The sequence below is a fragment of the Chiroxiphia lanceolata genome, chromosome 6 (assembly GCF_009829145.1).
Source record: "Chiroxiphia lanceolata isolate bChiLan1 chromosome 6, bChiLan1.pri, whole genome shotgun sequence".
In the NCBI taxonomy this organism is placed as follows: Eukaryota; Metazoa; Chordata; class Aves; order Passeriformes; family Pipridae; genus Chiroxiphia; species Chiroxiphia lanceolata.
This window is the reverse complement of record NC_045642.1, coordinates 54,751,408-54,774,726: the sequence shown is the minus strand read 5'-3', so window position 1 is coordinate 54,774,726 and position 23,319 is coordinate 54,751,408. Positions and strand designations below refer to the sequence as shown.

Genomic DNA, 23,319 nt, shown 5'->3' with positions numbered 1-23,319 from the left:
TATGTGGCTGAACACCATACACCACACAGGAAAACCACATGGGGAAGGGACAGTTCCTACGGAGGTGAGGAGAAGGCAGTGTCAGTCCCTTTGTCATCCCACCCTCGGAGTAACGTATGCCTGGACACGACATTTTCCATGTGTGGTGCATGGAAACTCCAGTACTGAGTGACACTAAGCATCAGGTTTGCAAGCCCCACGGTGCCAAAGCTGGGCTCACTGCCTCCAGCCTGGGATACAGCCAATTTCTCTTGCTGTGCCACCACTGCCCATCAGGCACAGCCCCACAGCAGCAGAGAACTGGCTTTGACCCCAAGCAATGCCTTTTGCTGTGCTGACTTGCCCATCTCAGCGAGCGGCAGCTGCTTTTTGAATGGGGTAAGTGAGATGCAGCCTCACCCTCCAGTTATCTGATCTTTTGCTTTTTGGTAACTTGACATTTGGGGAAAAAAATCAGTTGTTCAGCAGCAAGCTATCTCTGCCTCTCATCTTCTCTGCCACATGACCCTGCTCCCTTTGCACAGGGTATAGGTTTCCAGTAATGTGAGTTCCTGCTGGGCTCTACAATAGCCTTTCCAGAAAATGTTAAAAATGTGCATTGCATTAAAAGGTGAATGAAGATGAGTCAACTGGCTTGCTGCTAGCACAGCAAGGCAGGTACCACCAGGGTGAGCAGGGCAGAGGAAATCCCAAAGCAGAAGCAAGGGGTGTTGAGCTGCCTGGTCTAGGAAGGACACAAAAGAAAGAGACAGTGATGGCAACTGCCATTGGTGTAAACCTGAATTTATCTATGTAGGAGCATGTGCTTGGAGGGCCTGGGTGAGTATTTACATGCCACAGGACGAAGGTAAGCTTAGAGTGGGTTTCGTTCCCTGTACTGGTGGTAGGACACCCCCCACCACAAATAACCCTTTGCATTTTTAAACCAAGAAACTGTGGATACAACCGCTTCTTCCAATCGGTCCAGTATAGGCATTTAATAGGCTAAATGGTGTAATACATCTACAGGACATACATTAGTTGAGTATTATGTACAGGTGGCATTTTACAAAATTAGAAAGAACTGAAATAGAGCAAAATCCAACAATGTCTTACTCCATAAAACTTCCTTTCTGCACTACATGAAGTATTCTACAAGCCAGACTAGAAAAATATGACCGAATGGTTTTTTTTCTTTTTAGTTTCTACAAAGCTTTTAATCCAGAAAAAAATACAAAACAACTATTGAGTTTATTAGAGAGACAACACTTGCACACTGACAAAGTAAGTGGACATTCATAGACCTGCAAGTTCAATAAATAGGGCTTGTTTGTATAAAACAATTTTCTCTCTATCTTGCTCTCCTGTTTTAGGGCCTCTGGCCCATGTTCAGAAAAATAAAAATGGGAGGAGGAGTTTGGCTTTGCATGGATGTTAAACTGAGGCCACACAGCTTTAGGAGAAAGCTTTAGTTTGAAGCAACCACTTCAGGTAAAATAATTCAGGGGAGAAGTGGAAAAGAGGGGAAAAGAAAAGAGAGGAGTAATTAGGCTGGAAAAAGGAAATCTGGGATTTCTATATGGGCTGTAGCTTTACATACATGGATGAAAAAAGTAGTGCTGCTTGCATGGTGTGTTTTCAGGGTGTATGTAGAATTTTGTTGTTTCTTTGGGAAACTTGTTTAGGGAAGTGCCATTGACCTCAGGTGGAAATAGGATAAGGGCCATCCAGAGCAGGAAGGGAGGGAGCGTCTGAAAGCAGATAGAGAGCACATAAAATTGAGGGAAGTGTTTCAAACAACTGTTTTTCCTTTTATAAAGCAAAAAGCAAATTAAGTGATATGTCTAACGTCATTCCTCACGGAGCTGGGCAGACGCAGATTGGAAGGAAATCACAGAGCTAAAAATATGTCGTCACCACTGTTGTTTTCTCCCCAGAGCTTTGTAAAACTTCTTGACATTCGATGCAAAAGCAGCATTTAAAAACACCTCCCATCAGCCTGGCCACCTCGCCAGCATGGCTCTTCTCCTGCCCATGGTGGGTCCAAGCTGGTGACCTCCCCTCACTGCTCCACTGCTACCCCAACATGTAGCTTGAGCTTGTTCTTGCTTCATTGGCTTTGTCAGAAAACTGTCACCAGTGAAGGGTGTGATAGCAGCCAGATTTAGGAGGTGCTCTTGAAACCTTCAGTTACTCTGGTGAAATTCAGTGCTCTGACCAGAATCCCACTCACCTGACAAAATAATTCTGTGACAGTGTACTCAAGAAAGTCTACATCAAGAATGCAAAACAAATTGTTATATAGGTTGAGAGAGCAAAGTTTAACTTAAGTATCACATTATACTGTACTACACTGCTTATAAAAAGGGTCCTAGATCCCAAACACCCCAAAGAATGAGCTATAGTTTTGTACATAAATTAATGTTGCTTTGAAGTAAAATAGTCTCTTCCCTTTGTATTAAACATTCATTGCACAGAATTCTTTGTGAGTAAATATATTAAATTTGGTTGCTAAGAAGTTATAAACTTATTAATACATCTGGCCAGTAAATTTTATTGACCATCACACAATTAAAAGTTGCCATTAGAGAAAATTATTACTGGAGAAAAGAAAGCACTTGGAAGTCAACTTAGGAGTTAATGCTGGAAGGAATCCTGTTACTTCATTCCATCTACAGCAAGCGGCTTCTTCTGGATGCAACATTAATTGGAAGTACAGACCCCATCCAGCCCTGCAGAGATGGAGAAAGCCAACCTCACAGCTTACGGGACACTCATCACCGACACAGTTAAGTCCCTCTGAGTACACACATTCTCTACCCCCACCAGCACCATCCAAAGGGTTTTGAGCTGAGATAGATACTTCTCCTGGGACACTGGGAGGGAGTCTCTTGGAGGTTCCCATGCAGGAAGGGGTTCACATCTGTCAAAATGACCCCCAAATTCCCAAGGAAAATCCACTGGAGGCCAGAGGTGTCCAGAGACAGCTTGTCCTCCTGTGAGCTCTGGGCCCCAGGAGGTGACTATGCATCCAAAGCCAAGGGAGCTGTGAGGGCACCCCTTGGCATGTGTGCTCCCGCCAGCAGCACCACTGGGGCAGGAGGGAGGCAGGTGTTTGTCCCACCACCGCAGCTCTCCTCCACCCTCTCCTACTGCAGGTGGCTCAGGGGGAAACCTGAAGCCAGACAAAATGAAGGACAGGTTTGAGATGTGCTAGGGAGCTCCTGCCACCTACCCCCTACCACTGCCCAGCTTGGGTCAGGGGAAGAACAGATGCATCTCTGCACTTGGGTTACACACCAAACATACCAAAGAAGAAATGTCACAACAATTTCTATTAACAAGGTGGAACAAAACCAGCCCTGGGGGGAGCAGGAGCCATCTCGTTGGCTTTAAGGGAGGGAAGTGCTCCCCACCTGGCCTGAAGCGTGCACAAACAGCACGATCCACCCAACCAAGCCCACCCCAGACAGCCCCACTCCACAAACACCAGCGACTAGCTCATCGTTTCATCAATGTACAGAGAGAAAGCGCTTCCAAAAGGCATCAGCCTTACTGAAAAGGCAGCTAAGGAAAGGCTGGTTCATTCAAATTTGCACAGGTTAGCCAAAGGGAGAGAACTGCTCTGGGCTGCCCTGGGGTGGCAGCCAGGAGGCAAACCTTGCCCTTGCATCTCTATACAAAAGTTACAAAATCAACTGGTGACATTATATTACATCTATTGTCCATAATATCACAGTGCTAGTTTTAAATGGCTAAAAAAAAAAAGAAAGGTTTTAGATTTAAGACAACCTTCCTGTAGAAACGCAACACCTTTGTCCTGCTGTTGATATCTGAAAGCAGCCTTTCTTGGAAAAGGTAAAACCAATGCAATGCGCTAATTGAAATGAGGAGCATCTTTTCCTTGACAGTCTCATATTTCCTAACACATCCCACTGCTTCCCAAGGGAAAATTAAACAAATAGTATGAATCCCAGCCTGAAAATCAAAATGTTAAAAGAACAGTTCTAAAGCCCAGACGCTTCTTTAGGTACTAACTAAATAAAACCCTTGCAGATTTAAATACAGATTACTTTGACATGTCTTCAGAGTGTGTTAGCTTTCCAACAACATTCACAATGAAGTTTCACTTCTGAGGCCATGGAGCTCCTATTCATGCTCTTCAGTTCTGCTTTCCAGGGTATCTGTACTGTCTTCCACTTCTTGAGCTGGGTGTGCTAAAGTATCTGCAAAGAAATGGCTCGTCAGTATTTATTTCCCCAGACAGGTCCAACCTTTGTTTGATTCCCTGCTCCACCCAGCAGTTGATCCATTAGGGTGATTAGACCTGATACAAGCATTTTTCTCTGCTTGCAAACCAGTAGTTAAATCTGGAGTAGGGAATTCTGAGTGTATCACAGTCTGACTTTACAGAAAACTTGAGACCTCAGGTCAGATATTAGTGAGGTGAGGTGATCCCTATGCATAGCCACTGCCACAGGAACACTACCTGCTGTCTGAAATCTGCTCAGACTGTCATAATGAGTCTAACAACAATGCACAAAAACAGCACAGAGGCCACAGTGTGCAACCTGGAGGTCAGAAATAGATTTGGCTCATGTTTCTACTTGAGTGATCAAACTCTGTGGTTGTCACCACCCAGAAACACCAACTGGAGTAGCAGGTGATTTTACACTTCAAGACCATTTGTCAACACCCCTTTGAAGGGAAGTGAAGGTGCATCTTGCACCCCATCTCCTGGCTGCTGTGTCTGGGCACTTGGGTGGCAAATGCTGGTACACTGAAATGGAAACCGGGTCACTTTTCAAGAGAAAAGGATAGCAGCTGAGATGAAAAAAAAAACAGGAAACAAATAGATCAGATCCACACTGGAGCATTTCCTGTGCAAGCTACAGTCCAAGAAACTCTTATCTTTAGCCATATTTACCATTGACATATTTACAGTGACACTGCTAGTCATAGCTACATGTCCATGAGCTCCTGCTGCACTAACACACTCCTGAGACATCACAATGCTTCAAAAATGTGCAGCTGTTACTTTGCTTCTAGGATAGGAGACAGGGAGGTAGATACATTATTGACCAGGATTTCTGTTTCTGAGCGTGAACTGCTAACGCGCAGTGAACTAACTGTCTGTTGGCCATGAAAGTGGCTGAGGTGGATGAAAACACCATGTGCTTAAAAGCTACAAGGAAATTTTCAGTCCACAGGGCTCCTTCTCCAGTGCAGGTATTTCTGGACATCTTCAACTACCTGCAGTTCTTTGGTTCACTGTTAACTTCAGTGCACGGCATGGTCTGAAACAGCTATTTTCCTACGGGGAACAAGGATGAAAATTACTCATTCAGACCTTCCAGATCCATCTGCTGCTGCTGCTGCTGCTGGACACAGACTCTTTGGTCACCATGAAGACCCTTGTCCTCTGCTGATTTCAGGTCCTCAGGAGGCCAGCGCAGCTCCCCACTCTCCACCTCCCCGGACTCGGTCGGCTCCACCACGATCGAAGGCAGTCTTTTGGACAGCTTGGGGTACTTCTCACGTGAGTCTGGGAAGGCCTGAGGAGACATTTGGGGACATGTACATCCTTGTACAAGCGTTGCCCAGGGATGCATATTCAGAACAAGCAGAGTACATCCTTTCTGCATTTGACATGCACTCACATGACCCTTAAAAAATCCTCTTCAAACTGGTGCAGGGAAACAGTCCTGCACAGGGAGGATTTCAAAAGCAGCTGAACCCAGATCCTTTCTGGACAAGCATGCATGCAGAGGGGCTATAGATCTCATCATACTCTCCCCTGTATATTCTGTCCCTTCCTGAGCAAAGAACACACTTTGCTTGTCAGTGTGTCGAGCAGACAATTGCTTTGTGCGATCCGACGTGAGTAGTAAAAATGAAGGCTTTGGAGACAAAACTTTTTTATGCTGCCAAACACTCCTGTTTCAGTTCTAATGGGTTTTTAGGACACAGAAGTCATTGCTATAATGCTAATCTAAATGGTTGCTGCAGCCCTTCTGGCTGCTGTCCTTTCACTTTGATATAATATTCATGTCTTCTTGCACTGACAGTTTATTAAGAAGCCACCATTCTGTAGGGCTATTTTCTGTAATGTGAAACACTATATTTTATGATGCATTCATGCAAAACAGGGAGCCCCAGAGATGATTTTTACACAGAGAATGGTGCCAGCTGTTTATTTTCATTTGTCACATTGAAGCTGCAGGTCAAACACTACACCGTGGTTAGAGCTTGAAGCTGAACTAGGTCTTTTTAGTGAAGGAGGTTGTAACACGTAAAAGTGCTTTTCTGTTTTCAACATCGCTGGATCACTTAAATCTCTCAGGGTACTTTGTTTTGAATTGGGGTTTTTTGAGAAAAATCATTCCAGCCCCTCCAGGACATTTCCGTAAGAAACTCTGTTGTTGCCTCACTGAAACCTTATCACCTGGATTCTCAAACTTCTGTATACCTTGGCTAACAAGCTGCACATCTCTCAGTGCTAGTTGAGTTTTATTTTTATTTTATTTATTTTATTTTATTTGTAACAGTAAAATCAAGATGTATGCAAGGGGATCAAACTAGCAGTTGAGAGCAAGAACAATCCCAGTTTAACTTCAGATGCTGCCACAGGTTTGCTGTGTGCTGGTGGGAGCCTCCCCACACACCTGCAACATGTTCACCACTGACTCTGGGTCTCTGGTTAGACCAAACACTGCTGGTTATGTGAGCCAGTCTCAGCACAGCTCCCACTATGAGCACAGGCAGAAACATGCAGATATTCCCTAACCACCACAAGAGTGGGCACATCCCCTAGGACACTGACAGGGATCTGGGGATGTCGTAACCCACTGGAGATGTTTGCTCCATGGTTTCAGCTCCTTCATCTCAGCAGCTGCACTCCCTAAGAACCTGGGGTTTAGCTGTCCCACTTAGCACCACAGCTGGCATGGGGAGGCAAGCCCTTGGGAAGGGCTGTGCTTCTAGGAAGAAGCAAGCACAGTTTTAATACTGTTGGGATGTCTGTATCTGACTTCTGGAGATGGGGAAGGACAACAAACCTTATCCTCATGCCCTCACTCCCCATGGTAGCATTCATGACTTTTTGCAAATCCATACAAAGGTGAGAAATGTTGTGTATTACTGTTAGTGTTGCAAAGTGAGATACAATTAGGAAGAAATTTCTTTTGTAAGAAATTTCTTTTGTGAGAAAGCCCCTTCAGTACAACTAGACCAAGTGAATCACTGAAGGTAAACCTTTCTGATGCCTCCCTGAGCTGCACTCACAGGGTGTAACTCATCCTGACCAAGCAATGCCACTCATGCTGCCTATTAGAAAAGTTCCTCCCAACTTCCCATTACACAGCCTCCACCTGACCTGTTTGTAATTTGAAAAGACATTTCCATGGCAGCTGTCTTGACTGGGAGGAATTTTTAATAAGTGTCTAATACAATCCTGCTATTTCCAAATATGAGACAAGGTAAAATCTCCTTGGCCAAGACAGGACCAGAGATGCCCCTTGGGACCAGTGCACTGCTCTGCAGAACCACAGAGCCCAGATTCCCTGAGCCTCACAGCTCATCTGGCAGAAAATAACCATAAAATTAGGGGCAAATTGCTGAATTTCCTCCCATGGCTGCACATGCAGGTGACAGTGACCTCTTCCCCTGCCTGCTGTGCAGCCTGTTCTGGTGGCAGAGGGCTGCATGACAGCCACCCCATCCCCAAGCCTGCTGGTAAACCCCGGATGGGAGATCCAATACAACAAAGATTCTGCTTTTTAATCTGCTTTCTGAAGCCTGAGGAAATGAAACAGAAAGATCTAAAAATGTGCTGAGAGCCGATTACTACGGCTGCAACAAAATTTAGGAAAGGCACCTGTGTGGCCTCAGCCTGACTATTTTTGTTTGTGTCATCCTCATATGGTCTTTCCTCACACCAATCACATAATGTTTTTTTCCAGCAGAGCCCAGTATTTACCATGTCCCTCCAGGAATGAGTCAGGACTGGCAGGAAGCAGAGCTGCCTGTCGGGCCTCACTGTGTTTTTCTGCGGAAGCTGGAGTGTATGACAAGTGGGCAGGAGACTGCAGAAAAAGAAGGATTGGTCTCCTGGACAAAGTGCTTGGAAGTTACTGGAAGAAGCCTGCTTTTCCCACTGAGTCACTGACTTTGCGCTACATCTCATTTCTATTTGATTTTTTTTGCCTTAGGTGGCCACCACTAAAGTGTGGATGGTAGCACCTTCTTCCAGAGGTGAAAAGTAAAGGGAGCTGGGGGAAAAACTCTGGAGCATATGATCAGAGACACCACAGAACAGCCCTGAACACATAGGTGGAGCCAGGGCTAGGACAGAGTTTGGGCAGCATACACTAACACAACACTGAAAACCTGGAACTCGGTGAAAATGTGCTCCTTAAGTGAGCAGCATTTATCCTGTGCAGTTGCTGAGGCATGGGAAAGCCTTTGGTACGCTCTTTAATTGCACGAAGGCTTTCATTACATGCACAAGTGATCCAAGTGGAATTTGCAAAATTTCAGTTCTGACTTCCTTGGCTTTCAAATCCTTGATTTCCACCTGGAATAGGCTGCTCCTAGAGTAGTTTTCTGAGTCTGCTTTCAATGTTACACCTTGGGTAGAGGAGTAACTCAGGTGCAACCAGAACACATTTGGGGGTTTTGTTCCTGATAGTGACACAGAATCATGAGCACAACCACAGAGAGCAAACTGGGATGTGGGGGCTGTCACAAAAGGGGCTTGGGACATCGTGATCCACCCTGCTGGATTGAGCATCATGGGCAGGTACACGAGTGGGTGTCTGAGACTGCCTGGGGACACAAAATGCTCTTGCACCTGCCAGCAAATAGCCCTGACCAGTGCTGCTGCTATAACGCCACAGCCATTTATGTGAATTACACAATCATTTCAAATGGTCTCTGTCCTAAAAAGGGAGCTCCCCCTGAGCCTGAGGAAACTCAGCTTATTACAAGGATGCTGTATAAAAGCTGGCTATGGTACAGTACTGGTTGGATGTCTTCATTGCACAACAGTTGCTCAGATCCGAACTCTTGGTGACAAACAGCCTCTTTGCCTGCATCCCTGCGGGATCCAGGCATCGCTGTCACTGTGCCCTGCAGACCTGACAAAACACTCTTGCCAAACTTCTACCTTTTAGTAATAAAACCTAAGTGGGATGAAACATGTATTTCAGGGCTTGTTCTTCTGGCAGCTGTTCTCTACAATTCAACATCTACCTCTATGACAGTTATTGGTTGCATTAAATTGGTTTTGATAAGCAATTCGGGATACTTTCCAGTTCTGCTAAAGTTACCTGGCTTGAAGGGCCTCCTTCTTCCTCAGGAGTCTGGCTGAGTGCGAATTCCTCCATCACTGGTTCTCGTGTGTTCATCACCTCTGTCATGCTGTGAATATTAAAATGGAATGGGAATACTCAGCTCATGTACCATGGAACAGCAGAGAAGACCCCAACAGAGTCCCAGAGTCAACAGCTGGAAAATGAGAGTCCTCCAATTTTATTAGTACCCAGTTTATTACTGATAGATGAGCTCAGAAATTGCATCTGTTGACAAAAAAAACTTACTGGTGGAAATATCAGCCTTGAATTAAATTCTTATTCTGATTCTTCATAATGTCTTCAATATTCGCTCTTCCCAGATCTCTATTCCATTTAGTCATGAGCCAGCACTTCTTTTTAAACTGTTAATTCCAGACAAACCAGCTGTATTGGTGTCTAAGGACCAGATTTTCAATAGTCTTTACTCGCCTGAGTGTTCAGAGAGGTGTTGAGTGGGATTTTCAAATGCATCAAGGAATGTTTGGCACCTAAATCTCATTTAAATCAGGGACTTAGGAACTGAAGCTGCTTATGTGCCCACTAGGCATTCCCCTGTGCCATTTGGCAGTCAAGGCACTACAGTGCTGGCCCTTGAGCTTGCCTTGTTCTGCTGGGCCTTGCAGCACTCCAGAGCAGAGGGACAAGAGCTGGCTGCAGCCCTCGCTGCAGGGAGCTCAGCCCAGCCCATGCATGGGTAGCTGCACATCTCTATGGCATTAGGATTTTCCTCAAATTGCAATTTATAGCTACAGCATTCTACTGGAAAATTTGAGGATGCTTGAGAACTCCAGAGTGCATACTAAGTGCGTAGGAGCAAACAGAGCCTGACCCACTCTGACCTAGAGACTGAAAGGGCCACGTTCATTTTAAATGTGAATATATCAGCCCTGGATAGATTTGGCACCGGGCTTTCACTCTCTTTAGTTGGCATTCATCAGGTAGAGCAGTTAGTGGCTGCTGGAGCCTCCTGCAGCACGCAGAATGTAGGCATCATCAATTACACCGCCCTGCCACCTGCCACAGCAAACACCCCTTTAGGCACGACTAAATGCTGCCATTAATTCTGGTCCCGCTTCACACACAAAAGCCTTCTTTGTGAAGGCTGCTCATACCGAGAAATGCCAACTACAACATCTTAAGGATAACTTGTTTCAGGCTTACATTACCAATTATTCCACAAAACTAAATTTTACAATATCTGCAATTACTACAAAACCCTTCACAATGACTTTAATTAGCTGTAGCACAGAGCAGCATGATAGCACAAAGACTTTAACTCCCACTGCATCGTATTTAAAAAAGAGCACGGCAGACCCAGAAGATGCTTGAGCTCAGCTGTGGACCAGGACCCAAGCCCTTAGGCACCCATCAGCTTAGGGAAAACCCTGAAGAGACAGCCTGGGACCCAACCAACACTGAATTAATCCACACACTTCCTGGTACACAGACATGCACACAACAGGAGAGCAGAACCAGGCTCTGAAACTTCACAAAAGGCTGAACCAAACCCTGATCGGGGCACCCCCCAGCTTATGCAGCCTGAATTTTCCCACAACCATGGCACAGTAGAAGAGGGATGGATTCTGCCTGCTAGGAAGAGAATTTTGACTTCCTGCCCTTGCTTGGACCTGTACCACTCCCCAAGGACACCACAAACCACCTAATCAGTAAAATACATAGATTTTTCTGCACACATACTTTTATTCTTGAAGCATCCAACAGGCCATACCACTGGGCACCTGTGAAAAATAACACTGAGGGAACAGTGATCTGAAATGGGAGACCCCTTCCCAGGGTAGTGACTGTGTGGGGTCAGTATTTATGAAGTGTGGGTCTTGGCAACAACAGATAAGACATGTCCCACTGCTGTGTGTCCCAAGGGTTGGTCCCTGCTAGCCAGCAGAAGACTCCAGCAGTCAGTCGTAGCTGGCTGGTTTATTTTAGCAGCCTTTCAATGCATAGCAAGGGTTTACAATGCTTTTCTGTCCTTGTTCCATGGGACATTAGAGATATACATCCACACATGCACTGTCAAATGTGTCATATGAGCTCAAAGATGTTGTTAAGACCTCATGAAATTCTATTATTGAGCAATAACAGGCTCCGTGCTTCCCTAAGACCACATTATACCCTGCAGATTATTTCTAAATGACAAAGACAAATGATTTGGGCTAGAAAAATGGTGACAGTCCTGCCAGTGTTACAGCAGATGCCTCAGTGAATCAGCTCCCAAGCTGTTGAAGCCCAGGCCATTTCACAAAATCTGTGCAACTTAAGGCTTTGATTGAATAGGATGGCAGAAGTGATTGTACTTGATGTGTTTCAGAAAAGAACATGGGGCCATGCAATTGGCAAAATAATTAGGCTTTAACTGGAATAGATTAATTGTTCCCAGTCTCTACTTAGAAACACTAAAGGAATGCAGAAGAATGTATATGGGCTGTGAAAACAGTGATGCTTCTAACAAACCTAACTAGGTGTTTAACATTAAAAATAACTAATGCAAAACAATTGTGAATGCCACTGCAAATCTTTCACCTGAAACTTCAAAATCATTTGTAGAACATCACTGAACTGTTTATAAACCCACATAATCTGAAAAAAGGGGCTTGGTGCTGCTGCTTAGGGCTTTTTAAACTGTCGTAAGGTTCATGTGTAGAATTTTTTACTTTTCAGCCAATGTTGATGGGAAAATATTAAGCCGCTTTTAGTGCTGCTTTTATGTGAAATATACTAACATACAACAGAAAAGTGGGTGATACAAACAATTATAATAACTACAGCTCTTAAATTCGGTCTTGCATTCATTTTATGTATGATAGATGCTGGTATCACCAATGACATACAGTAGCCATAGTGATGCAAAACAAGGCAATAAATAGCATTTACAAACAAAGAATAAATTTTGTTCTGGCAGATGAGTCATCTACTCTGAACCTTAAAATTCTTGTGGCAGTGAATTAAGAGATACATTACTTCCCCTAGGTTAAATTAAGCACAAATATACCAATTAGGAGGAAAAAAAAGCAAAATCTCTTCTTGCATTTCTGTGAGAAAACTACATTTAGAGAAGACTATCTTAAATGCAAGTGCTACAGTTGCAAACCCACATTATGCTGACCTTTTTCCAGAGGCATGGAGGAAATGCAGAGCTCGCTTTCTGCTGCTTGTGATGGCACTAACAAGGTCAGTAACATACAGAGCAATATACAGGCTGACAAGTGCCAAACCACCTCCCATGAGAAAGTGCTCATTTTTATTTTAGGTTTTGAACAGAGGGCAAAACTGACCTGTGAAATTCCTGGGGGCAAAGCAGTATTTGAATGAAAACCAGCTTCAGGACTCAAAAAAGTGCAACATTTATGTGGCTATGGAAAATAGGCAGGTTGTGTGATGCAAGCAAGGATTTCCTTAAGGAGATGGGAACTAACACATTTTATGGGACAAACTAAGCCATGATTTGTAAGAGCTGTTACCCAAAGCAAGAGTCAGTTCTTGACATGCACCAAACTGAGGCCTGATCCTGGCCGGAGCACGAGGCTCTGTAGAGGACAAATGGCAAGTAGAGAGCAATGACAGAAGAGAGTACGTTACCTTCAATCACATCAACGGATGTCGCCCCCAAAAACTGTCCTTGCTGCAGGCGCTGGCGTCGCTGATGAAGTGTCCTGCAAACTGTCAAATCCTAAAAGTGCCTGAAAGAGACAAACACAACAGAGTCAGAGCTTGTGACCAAAGGGACAACGCTGGCAGGGACTGGTGTGAAAGAGTACTACCAAGAGCTTGCTGCAGAAACTCCTGCTGTCAAGGTCTGTATCATTTTCTATGCAAGATGGGATTTGATCTCACTAAGGACAAAGCTCAGAGAGCACCTTGTGAATTACTGAGTCAATTAATGTTCCAAACCCATTCAAAGATCTTAGCTGAAATAGCTCGCAACCTGACTCTTTTTGTGATGCTAAACCTTATTCCTTAGAGTGAATTACACAAAAACTGCTGAAACTGGGACACTCTGAAATTCTCCCATAGAGAAATTTTAATGATAGCTGGAAAATTGGAAAATAAAAATGTATTCCCATATCTGGCTGGATCGGTTTGTTTAGTGAGACGCAGTTCAAAACATCAAAGAATGAGATTCCTGCTCAAGAAGCTACTGGTCACGACACAAAGAAGACAACATATGCTGAAAGAAGGATACGTTAAGATTACATTACTGCATGGTTCTTTCAGAAGTCACAGGAGAACTGATTTTTTCAAAGGTCTACTCCAATTTGAAGGTAATACTTTGACTGGTATCAGGACAGAGAGCCTGCTGAGCAGAGGTGAGGATCCCACCATTTCAAACTGTGAGTCACTGATTTCTGATGACTTCTCTGTCAGAAAGCCTTAGCTGAAAAGCTTGAGGAGTTACAGTGCTGAAATATAGTCAGTATCTTGGCCAGAGATGATTTTCTGAGAAATTTGTTTAGTCCTACAGCTTTCCAAATATATATTCATGCCAGCCACAGCTATTTCCTTGGATGGGAAAAAGGTGTTTTCAGTGAAGTGAATGGCACTAGTGTATATATTTTATATCCTCCAGTGGTTTGGATTCCAGCCCAAATGATTAAACAAATCTACCTGCTCTGGAAGCCTACCAAGATTTATAACACTGGATTAACTGCACACTGACTTTATTCAAAAACAGTGAGAGACTAAAAATTGTGCATAGCATTCTGGAGTTTCTTCTCATGCCACAGGCCATGGTTATTGCAAATTAGGGAAGCAGGAAATCACTTCTCCATCCCCAGGATTAAATTCAGAAGGTTTAATTCTTGTCTGGCAATTTTCCTTTCTAACCAATGACCAAACCAACTTCAGAGAGGCTAATGTTTTGTCCCTTAAAAATTCATGACTACATTCAATGCTTGTCTCTTATGAAAATGAGATAGCACCCGATATCATATTATCCAATACTCTGGGAAGAAGATTTTTATCCCACTACCCATTACAAAATCACTGTTTTTAAACCTACGAAAATTCCACATGAACTTGTCTATCTTCAATGTCTCCTTCAGAAAAGACTGGATGTCATAAGAACAATTATTACACTGAGGAACCTGTAAATGAGAGACAAAAGGGTGTAAGAGATTATAAACCGGGCACCACATGGCCACTAGTTAGAATCCAGGCCAGGCCACTTGCTATTTAGAGATATCTTCAGATGCCTAGTTAGTAGCATATAAGGATCCATGCAGTACTAAATGAACTAAACCCACATCCGTTGCTCTCCAGTCTCAGCAAAGGACTTCTGGATTGAATTGACCCAAGCCCAATCCCCTCTCCAGTGTTTTGGGCAAGTCTCTCCTATGGTGCTACTGTGCTGGAGAGGGGACATCAGCCCCTGGTGCTCAGCACTTGAAAGCTGTAATAAAAAGAAAATCAATTCAGGACTGCAGCATGAAAGAAGTCCCTTATTCCAGCCCCACAGCCATATTTAAAAATAGAAAACCTTCTTCCCAGTCAAGATTGTTGTAGAGTTCATTGTTTCCAGTGTATAGAACTACCAGAGTGCACTTAATCTCTGAAGAGAAAATACTCACTTTACCTACCTAATAGATGTGATTACCTTCTTTGGCTGACACTAGAGGAAACATAAACTAATACCCTTCCTCCTGTGATACTGCTTAATCTTTTAAAAACAAGGCACAGCTATTGAGACCATGCAACAAATTTTACTGTAATGGAAACAGTCTGGAAATTACTCAAGTAAAGCCTTTCTCTGCTTATCTCTTCTTGTCTCTTCTCACTTTTATACACCTTTTCCTTCCAGCCTGGAGCCTACTTGCTCAATGCACCCTCTCCCAACCTACCTATCTTCTGCCACCAAAATAACTTGCCCTCCTTTGCCTCAGCTTGATAATCACCTTCTTCTCTGGCTCCAGGAGTACCAACACATCTGTGCTGCCATTAACAGTGATCAAGTCAAGTCTCAGAGACCAGTGACATTGCCTGGCCACCCCTACTCTGGGCTTGCAGAGCCCTGCTATACCTCCCAGCAAAGAACAGTTGATTTAGGGACTACTCCAATGAGTTGGTCATGTCTTGCCTCTTTAGGAGCCGTAGCACCAAGCAAGGGAATCATAAGGGAACTGTTTTCATCAGTGAGACCAATCAACACTTCAGTGGTGGACCCCTTGCCCAGACCAAAGGCCCTCAGCCCACACAAAGGGATGGATTTCCACCTGTGCTGCTTGGCATGGGTCACAAACCCAGACCCAGAAAGGTGCTCTCTGGGCTTCTCTCCCACTTTGGAAAGTATCTGGAACACATTGCATGTTTGGAACTTCTACATCCCAAGGACACAGTCTGTCCTAGCAGCGTGGTTTCACAATGCACAGGAGAACAACTGGCACGAGAAGTAGAAGTAGGATGTTGGGTAGCAGTTCTGGCCAGCCAGGGTGTGTGGAAAGCCCAGCCCTGCTCTCTCCCCTCAGATATGCCTGGCCTTGCCATGAGGGGAGAGGACTCCACCATGCACAGCAGCAGAGGTCCCTTTCTGGGAAAAATCCACTGTGAATTGCAAATTAGATGTTTTCAAGGCAAGCATGCTTCATTGGGCAAAACAGAAATAGGAACTGGCCATAGGTTGCAATCCTGGAAGCCCACAGATTGTCCACTAGATAAAGGAGCACTTTTCAGAGGCTCTGAGCCCCAAACCTTTCCCCAGCTGGCAGCAGCACCTCCCAAATCAGGGCATTTCTACTCAGAGATTCCTCCTACTCTGCAAGCATCACATCTTCTCCCTGAGGTGCCCCAGTGTTGGAGGCAATTGTGTGGTAGAGGGAGACCTGACCTTAGGGTGTCAGTGCTGGTGCTAGATTAGCAGGGACTGCAGGCTGGCCTCTTCCTCTCCTGGGCTTCCCAAATCAATCATTCCCCCACTAAGCAGTCATGGAAATATTATGATAACATCCAAACAATACCACATTGAAGGTGCACCTTCTAAAAAGTAAGTGTAGATAGGAGGCAGAAATTGGCCTTGAACCACTGCTCCACTTGCAAATCTATCATTTTCCTGGCACGTCAGAAACGGGAGCCGTCCCCTCCTTATTTCAATGGGACAATCCCAAGGGCTTTACCAGCCCTGTACTTAAATTGTGCTGGATAGACGCCCCCCATGTGGCTCTGCTGGCTCAGCCTCGTGCACAGGAGCAGCACAAAGACGGAGCTCCGGGTGCTCGCCCGCGCAATCACAGCGCACACATGGTTCCCACTGATTCCAGATAGCGCCTCAAACAAACCAGGAGTTCAGCCTTGGGCATCCGGGCCCCCCCTCGCCTCACCCCGCCACAGCCTCTGGATAAATGCAAACTTTCTTTCATTCAAGGAGACGAGCTTTTGTATGTGCTACAAAAAGAAACCCCTGCTATTGATTACCAGGAAAATTGGGGCAGGGCGGGCACAAGAACGGCGTTAGGCAGGAGGAGCAATGATCTACTGCTTGCATTTGGCAGAGTGGAAAATTTCGATGGGTCACAGTAAACCCTGCTCAGCAAGTCCCAGTAAGCGAACAGGTCCAAGGAGGTTTTGCCACCTAGAAGAAGAAAGGGTTCCTTATTTGGGCCACTCTGCTGCAGTCAATCAGGCTGTCAGTTCAGCCGGGGTGGATGAGTGGGAGATCTAGGGCAGAGCTACAATTGTTGTGGTGGATGAAGCCATGAAGGGTGCACGTCCACGCAAGGAAACATCAGCTGGCATTTTCTAAGGCCAGGCACTTCTGTGGATCCAACTCTTCTATGTCTCAGTCTTCTGTTAGTGTCGTAGGAGGACCTTACAGGTGGCCTGGATCATCCACAGGTAGGACCATGCCCAGTACCTCTGGATGGGACAACAGCTCCAGCATCTTGGCACAACCCAAAACAAGCACTTACCTTAGTTACACTCCACAGCCTCCAGTTTCTGTGGCTGCTACTGAGCTCAGCTTTTGAACACTGTGGATAGGAACTTGGACAGGGCCTTTGTTTCTCCTGGATGCGCATTTGTAATGGATGCACTTTATGAAGTGTCGTGGATTCCATGGGACCAGCAAAATGTAAATCACCGCACGGACCACAGAAGATAAATGTATGAACTCCTATTTAAACCTCCCACTTCTTTTTGGATGCAAATCTTTTTCCTAAGCAACTGAGAAAAGTGCGATATGTGTCAGAGTCTGGAGATTAGAGATCTGTTCCGTTCCCTCCTTTCAGAAGCTCTTGTCTTTGGCCACCCACGCAGTACTTGAGTTCTGCTCTCCACAGGCCAAAGCTGCCTTCCTCTCCTCGGTAGTGTGTGCTCCACAGAAGATGTCGATCTCTCTCAGGAAGCAGTGAGATGAAATGACTCTCAAAGTAGAGGAGCAGGCATTTCAGCATGAGACACAGCACGTAGTTTGGGAGAGTGAAAAGGGGTAGGAGGCTGCTATTTCCAGACCGTGCAGCCTCTCACTGCTAACTTCATGGCAAGCTGCAGTTTTTACTGTTCCTGCTCCAAAGAAGTTACTGGGGTAAATATCACCCTGGGGAATTTCTCAAACACTCATCTGTGGACTACCAACAGTACAAAGCACAGGCTTTCAAAGGGCCAGTACTGGTAGGTGACTCTAACTCAGCCTCTTCGACTCCTGGTGTTGCACAGTGAGGCATTAGGGAGCCGCTGTTCTTCGTATGTCCTCAGCTCTTGTAGCGCCATAACTACACACAAACCTCAACTTCCAGTTTGCTGTAGTTGTCCAAGTTCCTACCAGCCCCCTTGGCAAAAAGGAGTTAGAAACTTGATTTGTAAATGGTCAAAGAAGAATTAAAAGGAACTAAAATGTGTCTGTGTTCAGCTATCACAATTTTTAAAGCAATCTCATGATTTGGGAGATTATTCAACTCAAAGCTTTCTCAAATGATTTTTTGCAATGCTGCTTGCTATGGGTGCTGCCTTGGTGGATTCTTCTTTTTTTCTTTTCTTTTTTCTTGCCTGCTTTAAAGAGGCTTATTTATTTCAGATCTTTGATCTCAGCACTAAACTACCTGGGATTCCTCGTGGAAGAAGCCACAAGGGATAGGTACGGCAGGGGAGAAGAGGGGGGCAGCCAGCCAGGATGCTTGGAGATAGGGAAGGGGAGCAGACAGCCAGGAAGAATGTGTAGAGCAGCGGAGGGAGGAAGAAGCAGAGCAGATGGGAAGAATGACTAAGCCAGCTCCTCTGAATGCTGGTAGACCTCGATATCGTGGAAATCTCCGCAGAGCCTTCATGGAACCGTGTGCCAAGAGAAAGTTTGGATTTATTTTTCTAACATCAGATTCAGCAGCTAATTGATGTGAGAGGACCTCATTAAGAAAACAGCCCCATCAAAATTAGAGATAAGCCTCAACAAGCTGCTAAAAGTTTTTAGACGTATCTCTTCTGGTACTTGCTGTGCAAATACTCTCTCATCTGAGAACCTACTTTTGATATTGGAAATGCCTGCACCAAGCAGAGCGATTCTGAGCTCTGCTCACACGGTGAACCTTGTGTTGGCTTTAATTTCTCAAAACAATCTTACAAAGCCAGCACCTTACATGTTACTCTACCATCCCTTCTAACTCAGAGCAATCATTACTAAAGGGTCTCAGAAAGAAATGGTTTTGTTTCTGAGATATTGTCTGAAAGACGTCATTTCTCTCATCCCTCATATTTCACACCACAATTGTCCCTCACCTTGCAGCACCCATGGGAACTGGTGGCAGATGAAAACTGGCTTCCTGTGCTTCTTTCTACTATTCCCTAGGTATATCTGGATAGTCCTGAATTCATGCCACAGCCCCATGAGCAGATGAGAGGGGAAAAAACATCTCAGAGCATCAACACAGAGTACTTGATTCTTAGATTGAAATGTCATGGGAAATGGATTGTGAAATGTCTGATGTCTTTCTGGCACTGTGAAAGAATACTCTAAGTAGTCTATCACTGGGCTCATTTCTAGGTAAAGGAGTAGGATAAGAGGTTAAGTGCAGTCAGATAGAACAGTATTTATTTAAAAGATAAACTAATTCTCTCCTTATAACTTTGTGGAAATTAGAATACGGTGCTATCAGTGCTGTAACATGATACAATATCAAGCATTTTTAGAGATGTTAGAAAAGCAAATGAAGTAAAAGTGTTAAGATTAAAAAAAAAACAAAACAAACAAACAAAAAAAACCAGCAAACAAGAACCTACCAGACACTCCTAAGAGAACAAAGACAATGAAGTGACTATTAATATTGCCTCTTGGCAATTAACAGCACAACCGCAGGTGTCATGATATCACAACCTAACACCAAATATGCAGCTGTTTTTTCTCCAGGAATTAAAACTCTGTCACCCAAATTGAATTTCCAAGCATGGGAAGTTGCCCCAGCCCAAGGTGGAAGATATGAGAACACTGTGTCCTATCACAGTAGGAATGGGCAAGATGGAGGATGAGGACAACACACAGCTAAAAATAAAGGAATTATTAAAAAAATTAAAATTCAGGGTTTTTTTTAATGAGTCATTAACGCTGAAAGCAGATAAGCATTAACAAGGCTACGAGTCTTCCTGCCAACCGATTAACATTCACCTTCTGGATCTAGAGGTTTCCCAAATATTTGCACAGAGGTAGTTTATGCATGTGCATGTCAGAGACAGAACTCAACTGAAAATTCAGGTCACATCTTACACAAGTTGCAGTGGTCTCAGCAAAGAAGCTGGACTTGGACTATTTTCTCCTAGTCCCATGGGGACATGGGCACTACGAGGTGAAACGCTCTGGGATCAATCAGTGAACCCTGATGAGAAAAGAGGACTGTCCTGCTGGACCACAGCTTCTTCCAGCACTGGCATGTGCTTTGCAGAGGACACGCTCTCTTCAAACCATGAAGGAGAGGTGGTCCCAGCCCGTGTGGACTTGCAATCAGAGGGAGAAAGGCTGAGATGAGATTTTAAGGACCTGTTGGTATCAATCAGTCTACTTCATTGTACCTGAACATTATTGTCTGGCAGCTCTCCTGGGGTTTGCAACAAAGCCTTCCCTTGAAGACTGAAAATGCAGGAAATTGATTATTTTACAGAATTTTCCAGAAAAAGTACACATTTGAGAAGCAAAGGGACGCGCTATTGCTGAGGCAGATGCTAGTTTCCTTAAAGGCAGAGTTCTTCCTGCCTTGCATGACATAAGATCTGACCCAGATCAAGACTTCTCTGACAGACCTCTCCGACATAGAAGTGGTTAAACGGGCTCAAACACAGGGACATAATCTCAGAAATGAGAAAGAAGGAACAATTTCAGCCTGTGACATGGTGGGGTTGGTACCTGATCTATGGAAAAGCCTGTTGCTTAATACAAAGAGATCATTGTGAGAAGGGAGGGAAAGTAGTGACTAAATTTGCACATTCATTTCTTCTGCTAAAGTAACGTACCAAAGACGTTGGAGGAAATTCCACCTGATTGACAAATTGTCAAGCTAGATTGGGAAAGCAAGGAAACTGGGTCAAGTCATTCCCTGTTTGCTTGTTTTCTCCCTGTAATCATAATGTTGACTCTGAAAACATGTTTTTAAAATGGAATATTAATTATCAAAATCCCGAGCTGTGAGCTGGATTCTTTTCTGGGCACAAAATTTGTTGCTCATTAAAACTAAGAGATGGAAAACACTGGCTTGAGCCTGGTTGTGTGTAGGCAGATTTTCCTGCTTCACCTTCCTTTACAGGCTACTCATAAGGAGGCATTGTGCAGCAAGCCAGGCTACAGGGCAGGTGTGAACACCAGCTCTGGGTCCTTCAGTAAGATGTGAACCTATAGCCAGGAGGGCTTCCATTGCTGTATTGACTGTACAATTGCAGTAAGGATCTCAGTCAGGAAAAGACTAATGGAAACAAATTTCTCTCTGTGTATTGCTTATTGTGGCTGGAGGGGTTAATGCTACATCCAGGCTAACCCAACTCCCCTTCACGACTGTAGCCATATTCAGAGATCTACAAACACGGCTCTGTCCCAGATGAAAAGAAAATTTTTGTGGTATGTTCATTTGGCATCTGGAAAATACTCACACCCCTTGCTCAGAGTGAAACATAGTCCTCATTTACAGAGCAAAGTAGGTTCTTTCATTCTCTAAAAGTAGTCCGATGTGTGGTATTTGCTACCTGATGGGAAATGCAGGATTTCAGTTTTCAGTTCATCTCGGCTGCAAGCAAAAGCATCATTGTCTTAAACTTGCGCTTTGTTAGCCGCTTCCTCGCCTCAAAAGTTGCCTTGGAAAAAAAACGCGGCATAAACGAATAGATGAGGCGATCGCAGCCCACAAACCAACAACTCCCTCAGCGCTGCGCTCATTCATCAGGATTCCTTCACGCAGCCCTTTCGGTTGGGTGATGATGATTTTTTTTAACGAGAAACCTTTTTTTCTTTTTTTTTTTCAGTGAATTCTCTTTAACACCCTTTGCTCGAAAAAACCCCAAGCATCCGGAGAAACAAGCCGCGGCAGAGGCGCGCGTTCTCCCTCTCCTTCCCCCGTAACTCCTCGCAGCCGGGTGTGGGACTGACACCCTTCTCCCCGCTCCGAGCTCCCGCTCCCGGCTGCCGACCCGACCCGACGCGACACGACACGACACGACCCGCACCGCACGGACCCGCAGCGGGACGGCGCTCCAGGGGCTCCCGTGCCCCGCCGCCGCCCCGCACCGCACGGACCGGACCCGCACCGACCCGACCCATCGCCCCAGCGCCCGGCTCCGCCACGGGCGGCCCGGCACCCGCGGGGCTGCGAGCGGGGCACTCACAGGTGGCAGCTCTCCCCCTCTCCGCACCTCCGCGATCCCGGCGGAGACCCCCCGCCCCTCGTCCCGGCTCACCGGCGGGGCAGGCGAGGCGAGGCGGCAGCCGCCCGCCGCCCATGCACGGCGGCAGAGGGGAGCCGGCAGCTCCGTCAGCGCGTCCGCATCCTCCCGGGCCGGGCGCTGGCACCGCCGCCGCGGCACCTCCCCGCCCGCAGACCGGCCCCGCCGCCGCCAGCGCGGGGAAACCACTCCCCCGGCAGCGCCGGCGGGGCGGTGCAGCCACGGCCCCCGGCTCGGCTTGGCTCGGCTCGGCTCGGCTCGGCCGCCCGACGGGGAGGGGGCGCCGGAGGCCCCCGCGGTCCCCGCACTTTCTGCGGACACGCGTGGAACGGCACGGCCCACCCAGCCCCGACCCCCGCGCGGTGCCGGCTCCGCACAGCGCGGGACAGAGGTCCCGCAGGGGTCACTCTCCGGAGCAGTTCCCCCTCCCCCCGTTCTTTGCTCACGGGCGTGGGGATGACGCGAGGCTCCCGAGCTGTCCGTGCAGCAGCCCTTGCAGCAGACCCTGCTGAGAAATGTCGATTTCAGGAGGCGCAAACTTTTTTGTGGTTCTTTATGGAGGGGTTCATTTTTTGCGGGGGAGCGGGTGCTCCACCCTGGGGTCACTTTCCCAGCTGCATCCCCTGCCCGCGGCAGGGACACGCTCTGCCGTGCACAGCATTCCACCACCTGGCCCCCAGGGGCTGCAGAGCTGGGGCTGGCAGACAGTCTATGCCAGGGCTGTGATAAGGGGCTCCCTCCTGCCAGGGGCCTGGCAGGAGCCCACCTCAAAGCTGCTGGAAAGAGGCTGCCAGGGGGGCATCTTCAGCTCTGCTTGTATTGGTGGCAGAAAACACCTGCAGTGGGGGAAGCCACTCTGGTAGTAGTAGCCTGGGGAGCAGTGATGGAAGGGTATGGATATAGGGAGGAGCATGGTCTTCCCTGTTGCTGGCCATCCTCCTGGGAAGCAGAACAAGTGCAGGTGCTGAGGGATGTGAGGGGGGGCCTAGACTTGTCTTCCTGCCTCTGCAAATTCAGCAATGGCAGCTCTGGGTTCAGACTGCAGAGCTGCAGCCCCTGGGGTCCCCTCTTTTTTTGGCCCTGAGGGAAGTGGGGCTCCAAGGAGGGACATGCACCACAGCTCCCAGAACAGGCCTTT

At 46.2% G+C, this 23,319-nt stretch overlaps 1 protein-coding gene across 2 annotated transcripts; it reads right to left on the bottom strand.

Moving 5' to 3' along the window:
• Positions 1 to 949: 949 nt before the first annotated feature.
• LBHD2 (LBH domain containing 2) lies at positions 950 to 22,334 on the bottom strand. Of its 2 annotated transcripts, XR_004357598.1 has the most exons (5): positions 22,197 to 22,334; positions 12,927 to 13,027; positions 9,309 to 9,399; positions 5,330 to 5,534; positions 950 to 4,205 (listed from the first exon to the last, which is right to left on the bottom strand). XR_004357598.1 is itself a non-coding variant. In XM_032691095.1 (4 exons), the coding sequence occupies exons 2-4, from the start codon at positions 9,396 to 9,398 to the stop codon at positions 4,129 to 4,131; spliced, it is 372 nt and encodes a 123-aa protein (XP_032546986.1). In that variant the 5' UTR covers position 9,399; positions 12,927 to 13,027; the 3' UTR covers positions 950 to 4,128. The 2 variants fall into 2 exon arrangements, 1 of the variants encoding a protein (XP_032546986.1); XM_032691095.1 differs by lacking the exon at positions 22,197 to 22,334.
• Positions 22,335 to 23,319: the final 985 nt, after the last annotated feature.

Excerpts from the sequence above, each read along its gene's own strand:
- LBHD2 (XM_032691095.1), bottom strand. The coding sequence starts at position 9,398 with ATGACAGAGGTGATGAACACACGAGAACCAGTGATGGAGGAATTCGCA. Across the intron at positions 5,535-9,308 it reads AAGGAGGCCCTTCAAGCCAG|GCCTTCCCAGACTCACGTGA; the intron begins GTAACTTTAGCA and ends ATGTCTCCTCAG. Across the intron at positions 4,206-5,329 it reads GCAGCAGATGGATCTGGAAG|ATACTTTAGCACACCCAGCT; the intron begins GTCTGAATGAGT and ends ATTTCTTTGCAG.